This window comes from Jaculus jaculus, chromosome 18 (genome assembly GCF_020740685.1).
Source record: "Jaculus jaculus isolate mJacJac1 chromosome 18, mJacJac1.mat.Y.cur, whole genome shotgun sequence".
Taxonomy (NCBI): Eukaryota; Metazoa; Chordata; class Mammalia; order Rodentia; family Dipodidae; genus Jaculus; species Jaculus jaculus.
Window position 1 is genome coordinate 51,279,410 of NC_059119.1, and position 26,163 is coordinate 51,305,572.

At 53.7% G+C, this 26,163-nt stretch overlaps 1 protein-coding gene and 1 long non-coding RNA gene across 3 annotated transcripts; both read right to left on the bottom strand.

Moving 5' to 3' along the window:
• Positions 1–12,578: 12,578 nt before the first annotated feature.
• Positions 12,579–22,464, bottom strand: Pkdcc (protein kinase domain containing, cytoplasmic). 2 transcript variants are annotated; one of them, XM_045137628.1, is made up of 7 exons: positions 21,826–22,464; positions 17,637–17,759; positions 16,774–17,045; positions 15,423–15,502; positions 15,092–15,199; positions 13,186–13,359; positions 12,579–12,921 (listed from the first exon to the last, which is right to left on the bottom strand). In XM_045137628.1, the coding sequence occupies exons 1-7, from the start codon at positions 22,450–22,452 to the stop codon at positions 12,836–12,838; spliced, it is 1,470 nt and encodes a 489-aa protein (XP_044993563.1). In that variant the 5' UTR covers positions 22,453–22,464; the 3' UTR covers positions 12,579–12,835. The 2 variants fall into 2 exon arrangements, with proteins under 2 accessions (XP_044993563.1, XP_044993562.1); XM_045137627.1 differs by having other exon boundaries at positions 15,035–15,199.
• A 1,000-nt stretch (positions 22,465–23,464) lies between these two features.
• LOC123455798 lies at positions 23,465–24,507 on the bottom strand. Its single transcript, XR_006634145.1, has 3 exons — positions 24,409–24,507; positions 24,208–24,299; positions 23,465–23,585 (listed from the first exon to the last, which is right to left on the bottom strand). It is a non-coding gene; the product is annotated as an uncharacterized LOC123455798 (long non-coding RNA).
• Positions 24,508–26,163: the final 1,656 nt, after the last annotated feature.

The window sequence follows — 26,163 nt, forward strand, 5'->3', positions numbered from 1 at the left end:
AGAGAGAGTGAGGGGAAGAGACAGAAAGAGAGTGGGGAAGGGAGAGAAAAGAATGTTTGCGCCAGGGTCCCCAGCCACCTTGTGTATCTGGCTAATGTGGGTCCTGGGGAATCGAACCTGGGTACTTTGGCTTTTCAGGCAAGTGCCTTAAGCGCTAAGTCAGTTCTCCAGCTCAGATTATATTTTCTTAAGCAGCACCAATGATTTCCTAAGGACTTGAGCAGTAAAGAGTTATCTGGTCAGTTCTCAACCCAAAAGTGCCTTGCAGAAATCTCATCTCAGCTTGTCGTTGGAAAGGTTATAGGAAAAAAGGGTCAATTCAGCGTCTGTGATAAGATTATGGACAGATATATTAAACTCCAGGCTGTGAAGTCCATTCCAGGAATAGCACTATCTTGAGACCCAAGTGAAATAGTATTGAACGTGCTAAGCAGAGGTCTATGTTTAAAGACAAAACTCATTTTCTCCTAATAATGTCGTGGTCCTGCATAGTTCAGAGGTGGAGTCAGGAGACACATCATACTGTCAAAGCCAAGTTAAAAAAAAAAAAAAAAAAAAAGGACACAGGAGGCTGAGGTATAAGACAAACTGTCTTTCTCAATCATAGCATCCCTGTGGCCTAAGTACAATCGTCATTTCTTACAATAATGACTGCCTTTAAAATGTTTTATTGATGGCAGAAAGAAAAAAAAAAAAAGACTAGACAGGACCTGGGCATTTGAAGGTAATTTATGACCTATGCGTAACCTAAAGAGTGATGTAAACAAGGTGGTATGTCATAAATGAAAAATGATCCATACACACATAACTACAGGTGAATTCAGTGCCTTAGCCCTCCAGGCAATGGAAAGAGACCAAAGTGCAATGTATATTCACTGTATGTTTTATTTTATTTTTATTTGCCTCCCTTCTCCCCGCCAACTCTCTGTGGCCAATAACTATGAAGTTTGCTACAGCAGAGCAGAACGCGATGAAGGTCTTTTCTTGTGATTGACCCCCCCCCCACCAACCTTGTGAAGAATTGGAGGCACCAGGGGGAGTCTGGGAAACGACCTGCCACTTCCGTTTCCATGCCAGGCAAGTCGACAGGACCTCTAAGATCAGGATTAGGGAGCACTTGAGCAAACCCCACTTCCTGTGGCAAGGCAGCCTGTCTATACTAAGGAGAAATCATACCACCCTAATCTACCAGAGCTCTCTGAAGGGTCAAATAAGTGCATGGATAAGGGCGAAACAGGAGACACGCTCTATGGACACTTTCCAGAATCCTCTGAAAGGCTCTCCACCAAAGCCTGTTCACGAAGTGTCACTATGGGAACGGAGGGAAAGCCTGGTGACAACCAGGGAACTGGCTTTGAGATAAGATGTGAAGAGCGAGGGTAAACAAGGGTTTCAGTGGGTGGAAAAATGTGAGCAGCCAGGCAGCTGCTGGGAGGTTGTGCCAAGTGGCCCTCGGTCATTCAAGATGCGACCGTTGAGACCCTTTGCTTTCAAAGCCCACAGGTGGATGGAAGTCACTCGCAGTGAGATGTCCTGGTGCGTCTCTAGTGACATCTCAAGCTCCCAAAAATCAGGGGGTGTACCATATCAACCAGCATCCAGGAGATATTTTGTGGCCTGATCAGTTAAGAGTGAGCATCTCAGGCTGGAGAAGATGGCTTAGTGGTTAAGATGCTTGCCTGTGAACCCGAAGGGCCCGCGTTTGATTCCCCAGGACCCACGTAAGCCAGATGTACGAGGTGATGCATGCAGTGGCTGGAGGCCCTGGTATGCCTGTTCTTTCTCTATCTGCCTCTTTCTCTCTCCAATAAATAAATAATTTAAAAAAGAGTGAGCATCCTGAAATCTTTTGGTTTCCTAAATGACTCAGAGCTCTTTTTTTTTTTTAAATTTATTTCATTTATTTTTTTAGGTAGGGTCTCACTCTAGCTCAGGCTGATCTGGAATTCACTATGTAGTCTCAGAGTGGCCTCAAACTCACAGTGGTCCTCCTACCTCTGCCTTCCAAGTGCTGGGACTAAAGGCATGTACCACTATGCCAGGCTCTTCTTTTTATATTTTTTAATTTTCATTTTGTTTGATATGTGACTTAAAATATTTTTAATTGACAACTTCCATAATTGTAAATAATATCCCATGGCAATTTCCTCCTTCCCTCTCTCCACTTTCCCCTTTGAAACTCCACTCTCCATCATATTCCCTCCCCCTCTCAATCAGTCTCTCTTTTATTTTGATGTCATGATCTTCTCCTCCAATTATGATGGTCTTGTGTAGGTAGTGTCAGGCACTGTGAGGTCATGGATATCCAGGCCATTTTGTGTCTGGGAGGAGCACGTTGTAAGGAGTCCTACCCTTCCTTTGGCTCTTATATTCTTTCAGCCTCCTCTTCTGCAATGGACCCTGAGCTTTGGAAGGTATGATAGAGATATTGCTCTGCTGAGCACACCTTTGTCACTTCTTCTCAGCACCATGGTGCCCTCTGAGTCATCCCAAGGTCACTGCCATCTGAAAAGAGAAGGTTCTCTACCAAAAGTGAGAGTAGCATTAATATATGGGTATGAACATTAAGAGAAGTGCTTACTGGGCAGTTTGATGAGCGCAGTAAATTCTTTTAGCCACATAGCAGCAGACGTTACACCTCTAGGGCTCATGACTACCCCTGTTTTAAGTTTACAGTATCAGGGATGTATTTCCTCTCATGGAGCAGGCCTCCAGTCCAATTAGAGGGCAGTTGGTTTCCACCATAGCAGACGTGCCACGATTGCACTCATTAGCTCATTTGGCCTGGCTAGCCAAATATAAGGCTTGGAGTGTCCACTATTCATTTTCAAATTATTTATTCATTTGCTTGTGTGCGTGTGTGTGTGTGTACACATATATGCACGCACATGTGCAGGTGCACAGAGGTCTCTTGCTGCCGCAAATGAAAGTCTGTCTGGCTTTATGTGGGCGCCCGGGAAACTGAACCTAGGCCAGCAGGCTTTGAAAGCCAGCACTTTACCCATTGAGCCATTTCACCAGGGCTGTGAGGTCTTGCACGTAAGGAAATGTCTACATAGGGTTGTGAGCTGTGGTCGATGGAGGCTCATAAGTGGCCAGTGACATTCAACAGGGTAAAGGGCAGCTAAGTATTTTATTTATTTATTTATTTATTTATTGGCAGGATGAGAGAGGGAGAGAGAATGTGTGTTGTCAGGGCCTCTAGCAATTGCAAGCAAACTCCGGACATATGCACCACCATGTGCATCTGGCTTATGTGGGTTCTGGGGAATTGAACCTAGGTTCTCAGGTTTTCCAGGCCAGTGCCTTAACTGCTAAGCCATCTCTCCAGCCCCTACAACTTAATTAAAAAAAAAAAAAAACTTTTTGCTGACAGCTTCCATAAGTATAGACAATAAACCATGATAATTCCCAATCCCACCTCCATTCTCCCCTGCTCAAATCCACTCTCTATTAAACCACTCTTCTTTCTGATCAATCTCTCTTCTATCTTGACATCATCCTTTAAAAATTTTTTATTTTATTTATTTACTTATTTGAGAAAGAGAGAGAGAGAATGGTTGCTCCAGCCAATGCAAACAAACTCCAGACACGTGCGTCCCCTTGTGCATCTGGCTAATGTGGGTACTGGGAAATCGAACAGAGGTCCTTCAGCTTTGCAGGCAAACACTAACTAACTAACTAACTAACTAACTAACACTAACTAACTAATTAACTGCTAAGCCATCGCTCCAGCCCTGTCATCATTTTTTATTTTAATTCCTATTATGAAGGTTTTGTGTGGGTAGTGTCAGGCACTGTGATGTCATGCATATCAAGGCCACTTTGTGTCTGGAAAACAACCTTGTAAGCAATCCTATTCTTCCTTTGGCCCTAAAATTCCTGGAATAAACTCTGTAGTCTCAGGGTGGCCTTGAACTCACGGCGATCCTCCTACCTCTGCCTCCCGAGTGCTGGGATTAAAGGCGTGCGCCACCACGCCCGGCCTAAAATTCTTTTCACCACCTTCCCCACAGTGGTCCCTGAGTCTTGGAGGGTGTGACAGAGATGTCTCAGGGCTGAACACTCCTTCTCAGTACTATGGAGACACTCCAGTGGTCACCATCATCTGAAAAAGAGAAGCTTCTCTAACCAAGGGTGAGAGTAGCATTAGTATGTAGGCATAGCCATAAGTATTTATTTATTTATTTGTGGTTTTTTTTCAAGGTAGGGTCTCACTCTGGCCCCGGCTGACCTGGAATTCACTACGGAGTTTCAGGGTGGCCTTGAACTCACAGTGATCCTCCTACCTCTGCCTCCCGAGTGCTGGGATTAAAGGTGTGCGCCACCACGCCTGGTTTATAAATATAAGTATTTAAAGGGCAGTTTATTGTGCATAATATATGCATTTAGCCAGACCCCAGCAGGTGTTAACCCACCCCCCCAGGACTCATTACCTCCCCAGACATAGGCTTTTGATGAGGTTTTTAGTACCAGACATGTATTCCCTCCTCTGCAGCAGCCCTCCAGGCCAATTGGAGTAGTTGGTTCCCCCCATAACAGACATGCCACTGTTGTACCACTTGGCACATTCTACTTGTAGGGTTCACTGCTGTTTAGCACATTGATGGCGCGTAGCTTTTCCCAGCTTGCTGACAGCCAGTCACCAGGGCCAAGGCTCCCAGCTCAGCTCCAGCTTGATTTCTCAGTGACCTGCAGCCCAGGCATGCAGACTCTTGATCACCCGTCTTCTTGATGTCTTCCTGTCCACAGCTCCACGGGGGTTCTCCTTCCAGGTCCCCTTGGTTCAAGATGACAGTAACTCGGCTCCTGTGGTCCTGGTCACAGCTCCGTTCCTCAGGGTTCCCTGGGCCCACAGCCCTGTTACTTGTGTCTCAGGCTCACTGTGCTACCTGAGGTGAGGAAGTCCTTGTCACTGCACCTCAGACATTCTGGAAGTGGAATGGCGAGGCGACGGGAGGGTGCATGAGTGGTTGTAGTGAGCTGGGCAGCGGGGGGTGTGCGTGGCATGGGGACAAGGGACCACAGTTCAGGAAAAAAAAAGATGCTGAAAAGACTTTGAGGAGAATAGAGTGGGGGAAGAAACTCCCCCAGTACAGCTGCCAGAGAGCCTTGAGAGGGAATGTTAAGAATGCTCTCTTGGCTTGCCGGGCGTGGTGGCGCACGCCTTTAATCCCAGCACTCGGGAGGCAGAGGTAGGAGGATCGCCGTGAGTTCGAGGCCACCCTGAGACTACATAGTGAATTCCAGGTCAGCCTGGGCTAGAGTGAGACCCTACCTCAACAAAACAAAACAAAACAAAGAATGCTCTCTTGGGCTGGAGAGATGGATTAGCAGTTATGGCACATGCCTGCAAAGCCTAAAGACCCAGGTTCAGTTCTCCAGGTCTCAAGTAAGCCAGATGCACATGGTGGCGCATGAGTCTGGAGTTTGTTTGCAGTGGCCAGTGGCTACTGGCATATCCACTCTCACTCTCTCTTCCCCCCTCTCTGTCTCTAATATATTTAAAAAGAGAGGGCTGGAGAGATGGCTTAGCGGTTAAGCACTTGCCTGTGAAGCCTAAGGACCCCGGTTCGAGGCTCGGTTCCCCAGGTCCCACGTTAGCCAGATGCACAAGGGAGCGCACGCGTCTGGAGTTTGTTTGCAGAGGCTGGAAGCCCTGGCGCGCCCATTCTCTCTCTCCCTCTATCTGTCTTTCTCTCTGTGTCTGTCGCTCTCAAATAAATAAATAAATAATTAAAAAACAGAGAGAGAGAGAGAGAGAGAGAGAGAGAGAGAGAGAGAGAGAGAGCTGAGGAAATGGCTTAGTGGATAATGCATTTGCCTGCAAAGCTAAAGGACCTTGGTTCAATTCCCCAGGACCCACGTAAATCAGATGCACAAGGTGGTGCATGTGCCTGGAGTTTGTTCGCAGAGGCGGTAGGCCTTGGCGTTCCCATTCACTCTCTCTCTTATCTGCTTCTCTCTCTCTCTCAAATAAATAAAATAATTAAATAATTTTTTTTTTTTTTAAAAAAAGGAAGGCTGTCTTGGCAGATGTGGAGCGCACGCCTTTTAATCCCAGCACTCAGGAGGCAGAGGTAGGAGGATTGCCATGAGTTCAAGGCCACCCTGAGGATACATAGTGAATTCCAGGTCAACCTGAGCTAGAGTGAGACTCTACCTCAAAAAAAAAAAAAAAAAAAAAATCAATAAGCAATTTTTTTTTTTTTTTTAAAGAAGGCTCTTGGTCGACTTCCTTGATGGGGTTGGAAGAATGTGGCAGCTTCTGCAGATGAGCAGTTTCAGCCAGGAGTGCCTGGCACAAGGCAAGGGGGCGGGGGTTCCCTCTCCGCGGCCCTCACAGGGGTCCTTCCGGGCTCTTTGTGGACGTAATCACTGGGTGGGACGGTGCCAGTGAGGCAGAGCTGGTCCCATTCGGCTGCCCATGGAGCGCCCTGGTAGTGGCTAGCCTGGGACTCCTCCCCAAGGGCACTGGCAGGTGCAGATGGGCCACCGGGTCCTGTGAGTGGACTTGGCTTTCAGGGAACATTGTGCTAATCAGAGGAGAAGGAACACAGGCTCTTCTCCTCTTCTCATGGCTGCCATAGGGCTAAAGGAGAAACGTGCAGAAGGGCTTGCAGCCGGGAGCAGCCCGAACCCTCCTTGCTTAGCAAACGGAGTCACCAGGCAGTCGGAGTCCAGCAAGCCTCCTTTGATTCTCGCCCCGGGAACGGGGCATCGGCCATGTCTTACATGCTGTCGCCTCCAGAAGCCGCGGCATGACAGCCAGAGCCCGTTGTCATGGACAGGGGGCGGTGGGCACGGTGGCTGGAGGCCTCTTAATCCCATTTTCTGTTTTCGTGTTAATCCTCTTCCTCCTTCTGTCGGCCACACTCTCCACTCCCAGGGCACTGACCCGGCAGCCGGGCCCCACCTCCCCTTCGTGGAAGGCGGTGATCCATTTTGGGGAGGTGGGGATAGCCCGCCTTTGCCTGGGTCCGCCTGAGTCTCTGCTTGCTCTCTCCGCCCAGATCACGGACGGGCACTGAGCTCGCTAATGCTAGAGATGGCAGTGAGGGCCAGGATATTAAGTTACTCTTCTCTTTGCTATGACCAAATACCTGGCAAAAGCAATTCGAGAGAGGAAAGGTTTAGTTAAGCTTTATATTTTATTTTATTTTATTTTACTTTTTCGAGGTAGGCTCTCACTCTAGCCCAGGCTGACCTGGAATTCACTATGGAGTCTCAGGGTGGCCTTGAACTCACAGTGATCCTCCTACCTCTGCCTCCTGGGTGCTGGGATTAAAGGTGTGTGCCGCCAAACCCGGCTCTCAGCTTTATTTATTTACATTTTTGGATTTGGTTTTTCTGAGGTAGGGTCTCACTCTAGCCCAGGCTGACCTGGAATTCATTATGTAGTTTCAGGGTGGCCTTGAACACACAGCAATCCTCCTATCTCTGCATCCCAAGTGCTGGGATTAAAGGCGTGTTCCACCAAGCCAGTTTCTCAGCTTTATTTAAATTCTTTTTTTGTTTTTTAAAGAGAGACCGAGCGAGAGTGAGTGAGCAAGATAGAGAATTGGCATGCCAGGGCCTCAGCCGCTGTAACTGAGGTCCATACCCTTGTGCCCCCTTGGGCCCATGTGCGACATTGCGTGTTTGCGTCACCTTGTGCATGTGGCTTACGTGGGATCTGGAGAGCCAAACATGGGTCCTTAGGCTTTGCAGGCAAGTGCCTTAACTGCTAAGCCATCTCTCCAGCCCTGTCTCAGCTATATTTCCAGGTGAAACATTCCATCACAGCCGGCGAGGCATGTTGGCAGGAACGCAAAACAACTGGTCACATTTTAATCCACCACCAGGAAGCGGAGAGTCCCCACCCCCGGAATGGTACCCTCCACAGTGAAGGGAGGGGGGGGTCTTCCTTCTTCAGTTAACCTAACCTAGAAACTCCCTCACAGAATAGCCCAGAGATTTCTCTCCTCGGTGATTCTAGACCCAGCCGACAATCAAAATGGACCCTTGCAGCCGGTATCTGCTGAGCGCTTACTTTTACATAGTCTCAGGGTGGCCTCGAACTCACCGCCATCCTCCTACCTCTGCCACCCAAATGCTGGCATGAAAGGCGTGCGCGGTAGACGGGGCTGGGGGAGGGGGCACCAGGGCACGGTGCCGTCCCTCTGTGTTGCTTCGGTCTACCTCCACTCTGGAAAGGTCTCTCTGCCCCCATGCCAAGGTGGCTCCCCTCTTCTGAAATAAGTCACCCGAGGCTTTAGAGGGGCGAATAGATTTCCTACATCCACTGAATCTGGGCATCATGCATCTTGCAGTGGCAAAGAAAACACGGGCTCCGAAGGTCGTGGGAGGTGGGGCATGGATCTGGAGTGGGCAGAAGGGAGACAAAGACCCACCCAGGCACGAACTGAAGGATAGGTGGGGGAGATGAGTGACCATCTGGAGGGGGGAGGGTTTTACCTCTGGCCTCTACTGTCTGTTCCTTTCTGGGCACAGGCTCTCCGCTTCCGGTTGCAAATGTCCTGCTTTCAACTCTGCAGGACTGTGCCTGGTCATTTCTTGTCTCCAGAAAGGGGTTGTGAGGTTTGCGCTTCGAGTTCGTCTATCGTCCCTTTGGCTACCTGTGGGCCAGTCTTTCTGAAAAGATTTTAAAATTATTTATTTATTTATTTATTTTATTTATTTATTTGAGAGCGACAGACACAGAGAGAAAGACAGATAGAGGGAGAGAGGGAGAATGGGCGCGCCAGGGCTTCCAGCCTCTGCAAACGAACTCCAGACGTGTGCGCCCCCTTGTGCATCTGGCTAACGTGGGATCTGGGGAACCGAGCCTTGAACCGGGGTCCTTAGGCTTCACAGGCAAGCGCTTAACCGCTAAGCCATCTCTCCAGCCCCTGAAAAGATTTTATGCCCTTTGGGACCTCCACTCTGGCTTGTCATGGTGTTTCTTTCCCAAGTACTTGCTGTCTGGTGACTCCGGGGGGCCTCTAACTCTAACCTGGATGTCCCGGCTGTAGATCTGCCTTCTGGAAACTGTACACGGCCCCGAGCAATGAGTTAGGGCTGCGTTCGTTTACCCAGATCTCTGTACCCGTGACGTGGGCTACCATTTTCAGGTCTGTAGAACTGGAACGGTTATATATCCCTGAGGCCAGAGCATGTCCCTCAGTGGGTGTCACTTCCCTCTCACCCTTGTCCGAGGACTACTTTATCCACCATCGTGGGGAACCCCGCAAAGCTGGAAAGGCACTTGTGTCCATTTCCACCATTCTCTTTCCCAAGCAGGTGGATCCTTTCTGCTGATTTTTTTGGGGGAGGGGGGATAGGGTTTCACTTTAGCCCCAGGCTGACCTGGAATTCACTATGGAGTCTCAGAGTGGCCTTGAACTCACGATGATCCTCCTACATCTGCCTCCCGAGTGCTGGGATTAAAGGCATGCCCCACCATGCCCGGTTTGTCGCTGATTTTTAAAATATATCTTTTATTTATTTATTTATGAGAGAGAGAGAGAGAGAGAGAGAGAATGGGCATGCCAGGGCCTCCAGCCACTGCAAATGAACTCCAGACACATGGCGCCACTTTGTGCATCTGGCTTACGTGGGTCCTGGGGAATCGAACTGGGGTCCTTAGACTTTGCAGGCAAATCCCTTAATCGCTAAGCCATCTTCCCCAGCCCCTTTCTGCCGATTTTAACTGGGGCTTTGTGTCCCTCCGGACTGTGAGACTTCTCCCAAGAGTTCCTGTCCCATTCCCTATCCACCAAGTTCTCATCAGTTCTGGTCTCTCCTTGGGCTCAGCCTGGTGACGTGGGCTCCTGACCTCAGTCCGTAGACTACACGCCAGCCAAAGAGTAATCTGCAGAGAAAGACGCAACACTGGGTGGAAGCCGAGCTCCTCCTCATGCGGCAAGGGTGAGATCCTGTAGAAGTTGTCTCGTCTGCCCGCCACCGCAGGGCCAGACACCAGACACCAGATGTGGTGTGGTCTGGGGGTGGCAGGAGTGAGCTGCTGCCTCGAGGGTCAGAGCAGCATCTGTGACGAGCAGAGATGACCCGAAAGCGCATGTCAGCTCGCTAGCCACTTAGAACTACAGGGACATCTAGTATATAAGAATGATGCAGACCGCATCTGCTGAGGAGAAGCCAATTCCGAGTTAAAGTTTGCTTAATTCTTTCTTTGAGAATATTCTAGAGCTAGAATGCGATATGGGAGAAAGGATGCAGGATTGCAGGTCAGAAGATCTGCCTTCATATAGGATTTTCTTTGGCCTCAGTATGATCTTGAACCCTCAGGAACTCCTCCTCCTCCTCTTCCTCACTGGGCATCCATATGCGCCGGCCAGATGCCCCACCCCCCCAAGTCCAAAAAGCAGAGGTTGCTCTTTGTAGATAAACGTCCTTTCTCCCCATTCTCTGTGTATTTCTGGACTAGAGAAAGGCTCTGTGGTGGTTTGATTCAGGGGTCCCCCATAAACTTAGGTGTTCTGAATGCTAGGTTCCCAGCTGATGGATATTTGGGAATTAATGCCTCCTGGAGGGAGTGTATTGTTGGGGGTGGGCTTATAGGTATTAAAGCCAGTTTCCCCTTGCCAGTGTTTGGCACACCCTCCTGTTGCTGTGTCCCACCTTATGTTAGCCAGGGGTTGATGTCGACCCTCTGCTCATGCCATCGTTTTCCCCTGCCATCGTGGAGCTTCCCCTCGAGCCTGTAAGCCAAAATAAATCTCTTTTTCCCAGAAGCTGCTCTCAGTTGGGTGATTTCTACCAGCAATGTGAACCAGACTGCAACAGGCTCTGAAAAAGAAAAGTGGGGGGGGGGGCGGGGAGGGAAGGCCTAGAGAGATAGCTTAGTGGTTAAGGCACTTGCCTGCGAAGCCTAAAGACCCATGGTCGACTCCCCAGTTCCTACGTAAGCCAGACACACACAAGGCTGCACGTGCACACAAGGTGACACACGCATCTGGAGTTCGACTGCAATGGCTGGAGGCTCTAGAGTGCCAATTCTCCCTCTGTCATAAAAAAAAGAAAAAAAAGGAAAAAGTGCACATGAACCTCTGACGGGCAGTAGTGATGACACCCAGAGCCTATCCTGTGCAGAGGAAAAGCTGAGCTGTGTGCAGGGTGCTGCTCCGCTCCCTTCATCCTGAGCTCTGCCAGTTAGCTGAGGAGGCTGACATCCCATGAGGAGGGAACTTTGGATTAGAGCTTTGTACACCAACAGTCAGAAGTTTTTTTTGTTTTGTTTTGTTTTTTCGAGGTAGGTGTCTCACTCTAGCTCAGGCTGACCTGGAATTCACTATGGAGTCTCAGGGTGGCCTCGAACTCACAGCAATCCTCCCGCCCTCTGCCTCCCCAGTGCTGGGATTAAAGGCGTGCGTCACCACACCCGGCCAGTAGTCAGAAGGTATTACAATGAGAGCTTTCCCAGCATTCAGGAGGCAGAGGGCAGGAGGATCACTGTGAGTTCGAGCCCACCCTGAGACTCCATAGTGAATTCCAGGTCAGCCTGGGCTGGAGTGAGACCCTACTTCAAAAGAGAGAGAGCTTTTGGGGATGGGGAGAGGGTCTCCATGGTTCTTTTTTATGGGTCAGGGTGTGACATGAAGGGCCAAGCCGGCAGATGGGCACCACAGGAGCAGAGCCTGGAGACCTATTTTGACATTGTTATGAGACTTCACTTTATACTTACTTATTTATATGAGAGTGACAGACACAGAGAAGGAGGCAGAGAGAGAGAGAGAATGGTCGCGCCAGGGCCTCCAGCCACTGCAAACAAACTCCAGACGCGTGCATCTCCTTGTGCATCTGGCTAACGTGGGTCCTGGGGAATCAAGCCTCGAACGGGGGTCCTTAGGCTTCACAGGCGAGCGCTTAACCGCTAAGCCATCTCTCCAGCCGGAGACTTCACTTTTCAAAGGTCATCATTCTCCCTAACGGACATACCCTCCACAAACACACACCCAAGGCCTCCACTGGAGGGACAAGTCCTAAGCCGGAACTCATGAAACTGTGACTGTTGAGGTTTTGTCATGAAATGTCATTTTATTAACAGATTATTATTATTATTACTTATTATTTTTTTTTTACAAAAATAAACAATTTAATGAATGAACAAGAAGTACAAAAGCTTCTGGATATGCAAATTCCAGGAGGGGGGCAGAGCCTGGTTTTGGCTACTTGGCGGCTTTCACTGAAAGCAAATGAGGCAGAAAGGCCCTGACCCTAACCCCACCCCAGGTCCTTGGCTCAAATGCAACCTGCTCCTCCTCCACCTTATTCTTGGCTCATATGGTTATGTGCACTGCTGCTCTGACCCCTGACTCGGGAGAGAGAGGGGGTGGGTGTCCCCCTGTTTGCTGATTCACCCACATCTTGGAGCATCCCTCCCAGCTGAGTCCCGTGTTCGGGCTCAAGCCACGAGAACACTCGGTGACCAATCGTCCCCATGCGGCCCCGACCCACTGTGGCACCCGCGGCAGTGCCCGTTGGCTACATTCTGGACTGCAGCTGACAGGGGCTGCCCACCCAACTGTCCCAGGTCAGGAAAGCCCGAGATCTGCTCGCAGCCCAGAGCAGCGGTCAGATCCCCTCCCACCCCCCCCAAACCAATGACCCCAGGGCTGGGGGCCAGCAGTCTCAGGCCTAACCCTGGCGAGCTCACATTTGTAACGTTTCGCATTATTGCACGTTTGTCCTGGTCACGTCGGTTGGTCTGGGAGGTTAGCCTTGTCTGCAGAGCTCCCGGGTGACATGCAATGACTCAAGGGCAAGTCACTCCCCGCTGCAGGTACGCCCAGCTGGCGAGGATGGTCAACTGGTCAGCTGAGCCCTTGACCCATCAACCAGGGGCCCTCACATAGGTGGTTTTGCTGGCATCAGGAACCAGTTGGTTCCAGCCACTCTTGAAAAAGACCAGCTTCCGACCTGAGGATGGAAATGAGAGATGACAGTTCTGCGTTTTTGTTTTTGTCTCTTTGGAGGCAAGGCCATTCTCTACAGCAACTTCTTTGGAGGACAGACAGACAGACACACACACACACACACACACACACACACACACACACACACACCACACCTCTCACCACCTCAGCCTCCCTCTCTGGCTTGTGATGGGCTCCCTATTAACCGCCAACATCCCCGAGAGAAGCCTGGCCGCTGTGTTGGGCTGTTTTCTCCTCCCTGGCTCACCTGTCCAGGTGGTCTGGTTGGTCAGCACAAAGGCCCGGCACTGGGCGTGGCTCTCACAGATGCCCACGGCCTCGGCGAGGTTGAACACGGACAGGAGGCAGCCGCTGTGGTGGTACGATGGCCAGCAGCGGTAGTCTGCCTGGGCGATGGTGCTGTCTGGGATGCGCTGGTACTCTAGGGGATGGGGAAAAGAAGTCAGGTGAGAACTCTTGGGGGTGCAGGGAGCGAGAGGGCTGAGGGTCATTTTGTGAACAGGGCTGACGTCCAGGCCAGAGGCCCCCTCCACAGGCCCCCCCCACCCCACCCAGCATGGAAATGAAGGCAGCCAATGCCGTTCCAGCTGGCTTGAAGGCCAAGCGCAGACTTGGATTTGGGGAGATAAACATCTCTCAAAATGTAAGGACATGCAGCTGCCGTGAGGAGCACAAGATAAGCTCATGTGTGGGCCAGACACACACGGAGAACGGGTCAGGGCAGTTTGGAGACATTTAGAACTGGACTTTTCAAACATCCCGGTACATGGCGATCTCCAGGCAGTATTACGAAAAGGCACATTCCGATCTGGGAGGGGCCTGATAATCTGCATGCCTAACCAGCTTCTGTGCTGCCGGTGTGTGAACGCCACAGGGAGTCACGAGGGTTCAGAGCATCCCTCAGCTGCATGCTGTCCTGGCTTTGGGAACAGAGGTTAGACAAGCTCCTCAGACGGGCCTGGAAATGGGATGGGCGCAGTTGGGAATTTTTTTTTTTTTCCCCCCAAGGTGAGGTCTTACTCTGGCCCAGGCTGACCTGGAATTCACGCTGTCGTCTCAGGGTGGCCTTGAACTCACAGTGATCCTCCTACCTCTGCCTCCCGAGGGCCGGGACTTAAAGGCGTGCGCCACCACTCCAGGCTTAGTTGGGAAATTCTGAGGCCAAGCGATTTGCAGATGAACGCAAGGATGCGCCTTTGCTTGGGTGCTTGGAAAGGGCTGATGTCTCTCTGATGCAAAAGGTCGGGAGCCTGGCCTCTGTTCCCCAGTCTTTCCTACTGCTCTGGGAGTCCCAGTCAGGGACTGATAATGCAGAAACCCTGGGCCTCTGGTCACCCCGCCCTCCGGCCTCCTTCTCCTGCCAGGGACTAGACCAAAGTCCAGGGCTGCTTGTGATTTATGGCCCCATAAACGGAGTCCTCAGGGACAGAGCCGGCCATTGTTCACCTCGTTAAACTTTATTTACAGGGCTAACGAGGGCTCCCCCCACCCCTAAAGACTGGCCAGGGCTCCTTGAAAATGGAGGCCGGCCACCGTCTGCCCCCTGCCAACCACTGCTGAACCCGAGGGCTTCTGCAGAGGGACCACAGAGGGCTAGAACTTTCCCCATTCCTGGAAGAAGGAAGTGGCTTCTTGGCTGGTTTCAGAAGAGCCCTTGCTTCCATAGCCTCCAGCTGACCTCCCAGCCGGGGCGTACAGAGGAAGGGAAGGAGAAGCAAACATATTGTGTTCCCTCAGTGTAAAAGGAACTGTGCTAATTAACTTTTACACACCTTGCTTGCCACTGAATCCCCATAAGAATTTTGTGAGGTGAGCGAATATGGGGCCCAATTAACATATGAGGAAAGTGTGTGTGGGGGGGGGGTGCCAGGGGTTAGCCACATAGCCAAGACACAGAGACGGAGGGTGTCGATGCCCACCCCTGTGCTCAAGGCTCAAGGTTGTTCTAGCTCAGCCAGAGATGAGACCTCAAAGCGAGGGCTCCGTGCTGTGCCCATGGACGCAAGGGAGCCCTGAGTGTGCCCTCTGAAGACTCCTCAAGCAGAGGGTGCGTCATAGCCCGTTGGGCGCAGAAGCAGGGAGGAAGCTCTGCTCACTTGTACACCTGCTGTCCCCACGGCCGCAGTCCCTGGATCCTGGTTGAGGCCACTCACCGGCGCCGCTGCTTGCTTTGGAGTCCTGTAGATACTGGCCGCTCCGGTACAGGTACAGCGTGGTCTCCAGCTGGGCCAGGGTCTCGTCCACCCCCCAGGTAAGTTCTCCTGCAGGAGACAGCACGCCTGATTCCTGCTCCTTCCTGTGGCGGGCAGCCAGTTGCTTCCTGCCCTCCGGCAGGGGTTTGGGCCTGGATACCCACTGGGTTAAGGAAGGGCCTCTGCCACAGAACTCGATGGGCTCGGGATCCTGGTCTGTCTGAGGTCATTCCTGTACTCGCTCCTGACGGGGAAGGGGCGCCAATGGGAAGCAGATGTGGCCTGGTCTCACCTGTGGCATTAACGATGGCGTCCAGCAGAGGCCGGAGGGAGGGTGGGGCGCTGTGAGGCAGGAGGTAGGTATAGAAGAACCTGTGACAAGAGATAAACGAGGGGTTCAGAGATCCAATCTTTGGGGATGCATCCTTCTTTTACTCTATTTCAAGCTACGTGTTTGAAAGCAGAGAGCGACACACAGAGGAGAGAGACAGACTAGGTGTGCCAGGGTCTCTAGCTACTGCAAAAGAGCTCCAGATACACGGCCCCTTTTATGCATTTGGTTTTACACGGGTACTGAGGAATTGAAGCCGGGGTGTTAGGCTTTGCAGCAAGTGTCTCAATCATTAAACCAGCACTTCAGCCCCTCCTTTTTTGTTGTGGTTTTTTATTGAAATTTGGGAGCGACAGAGAGAGAAAGAGGCCGATAGATAGATAGAGAATGGGCACGCCAGGGCATCTAGCCACTGCAAAGGACCTCCAGATGCATGCGCCCCTTGTGCATCTGGCTAACTTGGGTCCTGGGGAATCGAGCCTCGAACCGGGGTCCTCAGGCTTGACAGGCAAGTGCTTAACCGCTAAGCCATCTCTCCAGCCCTTTTTGTTGTTTTTCTGAGGTAGGGTCTCACTCTAGCTCAGGCTGACATGGAATTGTCTCAGGGTGGCCTCGAACTCACGATGATCCTCCTACCATTGCCTCCCGGGTGCTGGGATTAAAGGTGCGCGTCACCACGCCTGGCCAGCCCCTTCTTTTATTCTCACGTGGTATAGATTCTAACTCAGCCAGGGAGCCTGATCTCTACGCCTAGCAGATAGTCATACCAGTTAGTGTCCCAGGGGAGGTCTACTCAGCCTTGGGACATGGGACTGGGCCCGGCTGTGACCACTACTAACTTCAGATCAAGCTGAGACCTGAAGCCTGCATCTCCAGCTCATCCTTCTCATCTTCTGTCCACATTGTCCCCTGACTGACCCCAGCTGCAGAGAAGTCCCAATGGCCAGGGCTTCTATAAGACACGAGGAGCCCTGCAGAGGTCAGGAGCCAGGGAGTGGAAGGGACGAGCCAGTCGCAGCAGCCACAGGTCCCGATTATGACACTATTTTAAGAAGCCTCCAGCTGGCTCCCTCCAACCCAGCTTCTCTCTCCTTGGAGGTCTCTATTTTTAGCCTCACTGTCACAGGCCTGAACGTTCTCACTTGACTGGGCACTTGCAGTTCCACTGGTCAAGGTTAGCCTCCCCGGCTGGCCTCCTGCGCTGACTCTTGGGCTGCCCTTCCCCGTGTCTCCATACCACACCCCCCCCCCCCCACCACCACCGCAAAGACCTCGGGCTGGATGGAGCTCTGGTGTGCTGTGCGTGGGTCACCTGTAGGCATTGTAGAGGTTCCGTTTCTCGTTCATGTTCTCACACCAGCCCTGGGCGGAGCAGGGCAGAGTGAAGTTCCTAGCTGGGAATGAGAGGACGCAGTCGGCGCTGCTCTGACACGCAGTCTCCTCCACGCGGGCGTCATCCAGGTCTGTGACCTTCAGCTCCCCATCCACCAGCACGAACTGCCGGGGGCGGAAGTCCAGCAGGGTGACTGAGCCCAGTGGGGAGTGGGCCAGGTGATGCAGCAGGCGACCAAGGCTCAGGCAGATCTGAGGTAGACACACAAGGCTGGGTGATTAGGCCTGCTGGACTTGGGGGGGGGGGTGGCGGTTCTGGGACTCAGCTTGGAGGTTGGTCTTTCCCTTCTCTAAAGGCTGAGGCCAGGGCCTTGCAGAGACCACTGAGCCTCAACCTACCCCCACCTGGCCTGGCCCTGAGCACAGTATGGAGGAGATAGATTGAGGGGTGGGGGGGCGACAGCAAGCTCAGAGACTTGATGCATCTCTTCTCCGAAGCAGGACCTGACCGTGGCTTCAGTTCGGTGTATGGGACTAGAGGGGCGGTCAGGATGACCCTAATGGTCCCTTGTGGTCCTAGGGATCCTGTAGCAGCTCTGTGCAGGAGCCGGTGTTGTGCGGGGAGAGGTGTTGCCAGGAAGGACACACCGAGTCTGGCTCCTCTGCCCTGCTGCTATTTTTTTTTTTTTTTACCCCTTGGGCCGATGGCCAAGCCAGCTTGTGCCCTTCCTCCCCTCCCTCCCTGGCTGCCTAAGGAGGAGTCCCAGCCTCTGTCCGCAGGCTGCCTTCTATGGGCGAACCATCCCAGCGAGAAGCCCCGGCCCGGCCCTCCTCCCCGCTCACCCGGAATCGGTCCTCCCAAGACGTCTGCAGAAGCTGGATCATTTCCACGGGGGCGCCCAGCTCCGTGATGGTGGTCAGCGTGTCCGGGATATCTTCCCTATCCTGGTAGCAGTAGCCATAGAGCTGGGGGGAACCCGGAGCAGGTCATTAGGTCGCAGGGTGGTGGGGTCGGGGACTGAGAAGGGCTAACCGATGGATGCCTCTGCTCACAGGCCTTAACTTCCGCTCAGGCCACAGAAGAGCAGCACTGCCTGTCCCCATCCCCACAGCTGGCATTTGTGCCATCAGCCCCTTACCTCTTGCCACTCAGGGAGAAGGGCAGGCCCTGGCACCCTTTGTTAATGTACTACACACAGCGTCCAGTTCTCACGGTAACCCTCATGGGTAGCTGTGTTCCTGACTTCCGGAAGGGAAACGGACTCAGGAAGGCTATGTTGCTTGAACAAATTCACACAGTTGGACTGGGGCAGATGCCTTAGCATTTAAAGGCACTTGACTGCAAAAGCCAAAAGACCTAGGTTCGATTCCCCAGTACCCACGTAAAGCCAGACGCACAAGGTGGCACATACAACTGGAGTTCACTTGCAGGGGCTGGAGGCCCTGACGTGCCCAGCACACGCTCCCTGTCTGCTGCTCTCTCTCTTAAATAAGTAAATATATCTTTAAAAAATTTACGGTTAATACATAACACAGCTGTGATTCAAATTTATACCACCCACATCCCGTAACCTGGCGTTTCCCACGCATACCCTTTGCTAATACACAGGTCCATAAACGATTATCATCCTCCCCCAACTCCGGTCCTAGGATCTTTCCTCACCAAGTCCACTTTCTGAACCATCAGGCACATCCCAGCGGGTGTTCTCTGTACTTATGTGCATGGGTGACTATTAATAAAGGTGTTATTAATCAGGGAGTTCTCGGGGAAGATGGACTGGGGCGGGGGGGAGCGGGGTCACAAATACTGTCCGTTCCCAATCACCGCGGGGTGGGGCGGGGGGCCGGTACCACCCAACTGGCTAGGGGAAGAACAGCCTGCCTTTGTCATTAACACCCACCCCAGCCAGCACTGCCTGCTTCTTTCTCGCTGCCTCTCCCATCCCTCCACAGACTGTTGAGCCCAGCAGCGGCCTGTGGGGTTAGGAATACAATGGTAGAGTTGTCCGGGCTGCACCAGGGAGATCTATGCAATTGGGGGGGCGTGGGTTGGAGAACACAGTTTGTGGGCACCATGTCTCCTGCACAGCATTCTCACCTTTTCCAACCACCCTATGAGCCCCAAGTTCTTGCTTTCCTTCCGAGAGTCCTGTCCCCCGGCCCCACCAGAGAAGTACAATTTGACACCATCTGGGCTGTCAGGTCCCCCCCCCCCCGGGGTTCACTTGAGGGACCAAGGTCAAAGCCAGGCACCCATTTCTGTCTCTCCTTCATAGTCCCCACCACCAAACATAGCACCAGCCCAGGGAAGCCCCAGAGCCCAGTGGCGTGGGGGGGAAGGTAAGGAGAGAGCGGGCCCCCGGGCCTGGTTCTCATTTTCTTGCTTGAGCCTGAGCTTTTGTGGGAAACTTCTGAGGGTTATTAAACACCCGGAGGTCGTTAAATGCGCTGTTAACGAGGTATTAATCAACACCCCTCAGGAAAAAAAATAAAAAAAGACACCATTAACCGTCCCCCCCCCCCACCCACCACCACCAGGAAGCATGAGGCTGGGGAGCATTTCAGATGTATCTTTTGTTCATTTGGAAGAAGAAAATAAGACTCTGGCATGGCCAGAATCTGGGGCCCAGGCAGGCCTCAGGCCCATCTGAGGCCTTAGGATGCTTAGGTAGGGAGATTGGGGAAGACCCTTGCGCCCTCTGACACAAGGCTGTGGAGGCATCTACCGCGCGCGCGCGCGCGCGTGTGTGTGTGTGTGTGTGTGTGTGTGTGTGTGTGTGTGTGTCTGTTGTATGGTGGGATGCGGAAAGTCACGGAAGATGGACAGAAAGATCTCCAGTGATGGAAGGTCACGCTGGGAAGGGGCACCGTGGCCCCGGTTAGCCTGCCCTGGCTAGGAGAGCTCACGGTGTAACTGCGAGCTGCTTTGAGAGCGTGGAGGTGCGTGGACTCTACGGCTCCTCCGTGGTTCAGCAGCCGAACAGTTTTGAAGTTTTACGTGATTAATAGTTTCTAAAACATGATTTCTAGTTTCTGGCCCACAGTTACTCACCGCCCTGGGCTGCAGAGGTGGCCTAACTGAAGTACCCGGAGGGACACTGGTCAGCCTGGGAGTCAAGAGGACAAATGGGGCACCCCCAAAACAGTTCCAAAGGCACACTAGAGGTCTCCTTTTGCTTTTTCTTTTCTTTTCCCTGGGTCACTTGCTCCCTAACTGTCCCAGGAGCACTAGCTAGCTCTAGGCTTGGGCTGTGATGATCACACAACTAAACCCCAGATTGGCTACTGGTGAGGGTACAGGGGGTGACAAGTGTTCTGTTGTAATTTCTTTCTCTGTCACCTTTGGCACTAAGGGGTCAACATTACAGAGAAATCTTCTGGTTTTTTTTTTTTTTTTTTTTTTTTTTTTTCCGCAGGTAGGCCAGGCTGACCTGGAACTCACTTTGTAGTCTCAGGGTGGCCTCGAACTCACAACGATCCTCCTACCTCTGCCTCCCGAGTGCTGGGATTAGAGGCGTATGCTACCACCACGCCCTTGCGAGGGCCAACATTACAGAGGAGGACTACGCTCTAGGTAGAGGGAGGGCTACCTTGATGCTTGCTGTGATGTTTGCTGAGGTCATCAAGACACTTAATAAGTCCCTAAGACATAGAAAGACTCATCAAATGTCAAACCTGTTCTCAGAGAAAGGGGCCTTGAGTCAATGAACCAACCCTGAAATGTCCTGTTAAGTCTAGCTCAAGGCTTCTCCACTCCCTCAGAATCTGGCTGGCACCACAGGATTTTCAGAAAGTTCCCAAGAGCCCCTGGAGAGTGGAGACAACATGATCCTCCCAGGTTAGAGCGGCCACAAAACGTTCCGCTCTTCCCTTGGAACTCCAATCCCAGGGTCAGCTGTGCGGCCAGGCATAACGGCACACAGTGAGTTCTTCCTGGACTCCTGTGACCACAGCAGGAGCCAGGACCTTGTCACAAGCGACTGGCCAGGGTGGGATGTACTGGGAAGACTTGAGAGCCAGTGAGCAAGTGGCACTCTGGCCTCTTTTTTGCACTGGCCACCCAAATCCTTCAGGCCTGGGGTCCCTTCTCACTTTCCAAGAAAGCAGGGAGGGGTTTCTGATCAATTCCCCGGGTACAGAAAAATGAACCCTAGTGGCTGGGAGCTATGAACATATTCCTAGCTGGACACACCTATGCCACCTGGACAAGAGCAGCCCAGGTCACCTCAATCTGTTTAGGCAAGTGCAGAGACCTCCTGAGAAAGGACTCTGCTCGGGGCCCTGTTAGGGCATGGTGGTGGCCCTGTAAGAGACTGTGCGTTTGTTGGGGGGTGAGGGGGTGTCTCATCTTTCCTGTCTGGGCCTCCACTGAGTTTCGCTTATGGGAAACTGGGCTTCGGGCTTTCTGAGCCGAACAGTCTGTAGCCCAGGACACTCACAGTGAGAGGCGTTCAGAGCCTTGGTCTGTCTACTTGCCCCAGAGCTGAGGGTTCCCCAGGAGCCCAAGTGGACCCGAGGGATGGTCGTGCACTATGGGGTGGACTCCCTTACTCCTTCCAGTAGCCTGGGTGTGGCGATGAGCCAGGGACTCCGGGAGTCAAATCTGTCTTTTCCTAGCCCTTCCCAGCCCGCAGCCACCCATCTCACCTCATCTTCAAAACCAGGCACATTATCAAATGTGAAAGAAGTGTTGTTCAGGCTCTATGAACATGGGAGGGGGGGAGTCGGTCTATCACTGCAGCTGGGAGCTTTGGGGTTCTGGCTTTGGAGGCACTGGGGCTGGAGATAATATTCTTAAGGGGGGGGGGGGTCCTAAGTCCTAACCACTAGTCCATCCTGGGCGTTTCTATCCTGGCCTCTGTCTTTAAGGGATGTGTGTCTAAGTTGACTTAGAGTGGGTTGGGAGTCAGGATGGTGCAATGTAGGGTCCTAATTCGGGTCACCCCATCATGTCTTTTTTTCTCTATGACCCAAAGAGTCTTCCAGCGACCCCCCCCACCCCGTGTCCCCCCACCACCCCCCTTCTCCGTACCTGCAGCACGTTGGGGTGCCGCAGCCTCTCCAGCAACACCATCTCCTTGAGCAGCTTGTGGGCCGCCAGCCGATAGCAGCTCCTCCTGGCCCCGAACTCGCGCACGCAGCTGCCCAGATCGTGGCCGCTGAAGTCCACCGCCTTGAGCGCCACCACGGCGCCGCCGGGCAGGCGGACCCGGTACACGGCCTTGGTGTAGCCCGAGCCCACGTACTGCGCTCCGGACACGTTGCGGAGAGCGGCGCAGCCCAGGCGCGGGCCCGGTCCAGGGGAACCCGGAGGCCAGCTCGGGGGACCGTCGGATGAGGTCCGTGTCTTCGGGGGTCGTGGACGTTGCAGGCCCGGTCCACCCGGAGCCAAGTCCATCAAGCGCCGCCGTTCCGGCCGGCCAGCTCCCGGACCGGGGCCCCCACGGGAATAGCGTTGCACCTCTTCGTAACGCGCCCGGATCTGCCGGGCAAGCTCTCCACGACCCCCTCGACGTCCCAGGCCTGAGGCTGGTGAAGGTCCCGGGGATTGGCCTGGCCTCGGAGGCTCCGATCCCGGTGCAAAGAGCACGTTGAGGACGGAGCCCAGCAGGAAGGAGGCGCAGAAACCCGCGGCCACGGCAGCCCGCCGGCGCCGCATCGCTTCCCCCACCTCCCAAAAAAAAAAATAATAAAATAAAATAAAAAACAAAAATGTAAAATAAAAATAATAAATAAACCCCTCTCTCCCCGGCCCCGGGCCTTGCGGGGAGCGTGGGGCGGGTGTGGGGTGGGGGGAGTGCGGCTCAGGCTCCGAGGCGGCTCCGCGCTGCGCCCCGCCGGTGCCCGGCCCTGCCCGAGCGCATGGCTGCGGCAGTCCCGACCCCGGCCCCGGCCCCGGCCCCTGGCGGGAGGCACATCGGCCTGACACTTGCCTACCTCCCGCCCTGCCCCCCGCCGCTTATAAGGCCCGGAGCCGCCGCCCCCCACCCCCACCCCACCCCGTGCGCCCCCCCTTTCCCCGTGCGCCCGCCCTGCGCCCGCGCGCGCGCGCGCCCTGCGCCCCGCGCCCCCCTCTCCACCCGCGCCTCCCTGCGCCCGGCCCGAGCCCGTCCTCGGCACCGCCCCCTCCGGCCGCCCGGCCCGGCCTTCCCGGGCTGACTGACAGCGGGGACCTCCCTCCCGCGGCCGGCCCGGGCCTGGGAAGCTGCGCGGAGGCGGCTCCGGCCCTGCCCAACGCTGGGCTCCGCGCCGGCCGGCCGGGAGGCGGTGGGGAAGGGAAGGGAAGGGAAGGGAAAGGCGGATCGGGGCGGGGGGTGCAGACGGCGGCCAGGCGGGCTGCACGCTGGGGCTCCCGCGCAGACGCCTGCGCGGATAACGGGACCTGGAGGCCGATAACGGAGCTTTTGGGTGGGTGGGAGAGGCCGGGCTGCGGAAGGGGCTGCCCTCCCTTTCTTCCCCCCCCCACCTCCACCCCGGGGTGTGGGGGTTTGGGGGGGAGAATGGCCCGGACACCGAGGAGGGGACCTCGCTGGGGCCCCCCGAGGCTTTGGCGCGGGGCTGGGCTCGGGCATCGTCCCGCTCGCGGGTGGGATGCGGGTTGGGGGGCTGATGGGAGTGAGGCGGGGTGGGGAGCTCCTGGTCCAGCGCGGGCTGGGTGAGGGCCGGATTGGCACCTGCGAGCGCGTGGCGCGGGGACCAGTGCTCTCAAGAGTTAATCCTGAGGCTTTAGACGTGCCCTGGTCAACTCCCCAATAAACGAAGACATTCCAAGGTCTTGATTTTCCGTGTCCCCTGCGGATCCCCAAAGCGAGAGCACAGATGCAGGCTTCCTCCCTTATCTGAAATCCCTGTCTCCGCCCCGCCAGGCCGTAGGCCCGCAGGGGAAACGCAAAACCCTCTGCTGCCAGGTCGCTGGTACCCACGCACGTCTGTGGGCATCAGGGTGTTTGAAGGGGGGATCACTGGGTCCCAGGAATCCCGGGCAAGCAGTGTGCGCGCCCCGGGTGGAAGTTAAGTGCTGACACCATCAGAACTTCAGCTCCCTCCTCCCCCTCCCTCCCTGATGGCATCATTAGTGCTAATTGAAGGGCTTTCACACGCCGGCGCATTAGCTGTTTGGAGTGAGCTCCCCCCTCCTGCGAGAGATAAGCCGCTGCCCCTCCCCCTCGCAGTTGGGCTCTTCCTCCACGGCGTGTCCTGTCCACCTACGTCCTCTCACCTGCCTGGGCTCCCTTCTGCCTCCCCCCCAATCCCCCCGTGCCCGTGAATCTTTCTTCCTGTAGGTGGTGTTAAGGATGGGCTGCCTTGCGGGCATGGGGGAAGGATTTTGGGGTTGAGGGAGAGGACCCGCCTTTCTGAGGGGATACCTAAGGGAAAGGGAGAGATCTCCCCTAAAGAAGTCTGGAGTTCCTACCTTCATTCAGGGGCGCTGTCATTAGAAAGGGGACCGAAGTTCCTGCCCAGTTATTTTGGGCACCCCCACAGACAGTTCTCTTGGGGACAGTTCTGTTGGAGAAGAAGGCCAAGTCTCTTATGGCCAGTCTATGAGCCAGCTGAGGAAGGCCTTTTTGGACGTAATTCCTAGGTCGGAAGGTGAGGGCCAAGGGTGACTTACAGCTATGGGAGAGGCAGGTTGAAAGGAGCCATGTTCCTCTGGAGTGCTTTGGGGTTCGATGGAGTCACGTCTGGTCCTGCTTAGCAGCTCTGGCCCATGACTGCCTGTGTGTGGGGGGGGGGGGGAGGCTTTGAGCAGATACCCTCCCCCAGCCCTCACACCAGATGTCTTTGGTCTAATTAACTGTGCTGGGAAAACCAACCTGGGTTTGTAAACAGAGCTACTGGCTAAAGTCAACAAGGAACAGCAGCAAACAGCAGACTTTCCCCCTCACACTCGGCCTTAGTCCAATTCAGTGCCCCCATCCCACCCCCTCCCAGGGCAGAAGGGGAGCTGGGTGGATCAGAAGACACCCCCCCACCCCCGGCCCACAGTTGAATCAAAGAAAGCTTGTTTGCTGGGGTGACCCCAGTATGACTGGCATTTGTATAACCTCCTCCACTGGGGTTCTGGGAGGAGCAGCTGTCTTCCTAAAATAGGCTCTTGGCCCCCCTTCTGCCAATTTGCCCAGAGATATCTTACTCAATGATAACATCTCAATCTATGAAGAAACCACTGGGGGTGGTGATGGTGGAAGGAGGGCTCATATCTTCCTTCTGGAGCTTTCTTTGGGGCCTGGTGTGTGTTCATGTCTTGGAGAAGCCTTTGTGGGGAGGGCCTGGCACTTGTGGGCCTCCGGCTCGGAGTTGAATATAACGTGAACATTGTTAATTTCGTTACACATCATGTAGGTATTATAATAACATGTTCCGAAATTAGATAATTATTCCTGTGATATCTCTGCCAAGCTTCAGTGTTTCTGTTATGGTTTGAAAGTTCAGTGCACAAGGACCCAAGAGACTGGCACAATGCGCACGTAACTCACACCCAGAAGACCCTCGCTCCCCCCCCCCCCGAGCAGTAGAAGCACCCCGTCTCCCTCTTACCCTGTCTCCCTCACTCGCTCTACGACACACAGTCTATATAATCAGAATTGGGAATGTGATTTTGACTTCTAGAACTTTTTTTTTTTTTTTTCCACATAGGGAGGGTCTCGCTCTAGCTCAGGCTGACCTGGAAGTCACTATGCAGTCTCAGGGTGGCCTCAAACACACGGCGATCCTCCTACTTCTGACTCCTCCCAAGTGCTGGGATTAAAGGCGTTTGCCACCACACTGGGCTGATGGAACTTTTTGGTTGGGTATGCAGGCAGGCTTGTATGTGTATGGGCACAAGGCACAGGTATGTGCATGTGTGTGGAGGTCCCAAGAAACTGGCTGTCCTTCCTCAATAGCTCTCCACCGTATGTTTGGAGACCCGGTCTCTCTCTCGCTAACCCTGAAGATTACCAGCTCAGTTAGAAGACTCGGTTAATGAAGACAGTCAGCAAACCCTGGAGATCCCCCAGATGGAATGACAGGTGTGTAACAACACCAAACCCAGCATTTAACGTGGGTATATGAGGATTGAACTCCCTTCCTCATGTTTGCGTGGCAAGCATTTCACCCATGGAGAGTTCTCCTTAGCCCCAGGACTGAACTTTTTGAACAGATTAGAGCTTCTGAATTGGCAGTTGCTAACCAAATTTTGCTTGTTTGCTTTTTTTTTTTGATGCCACCCAGGGAGAGGAGTCATTTTGAGAATTAAAGAGATGAAACTCTATGCCAGGCTACTATAGGCTCCTGATACATGTTTGCCCAGCCACCCAAAGGCCAGGTGGGGTCCCTAACCTGGGGGTCACGGGAGAGAGCCTAGCTCAGCGCCGGTGCGGTTGTC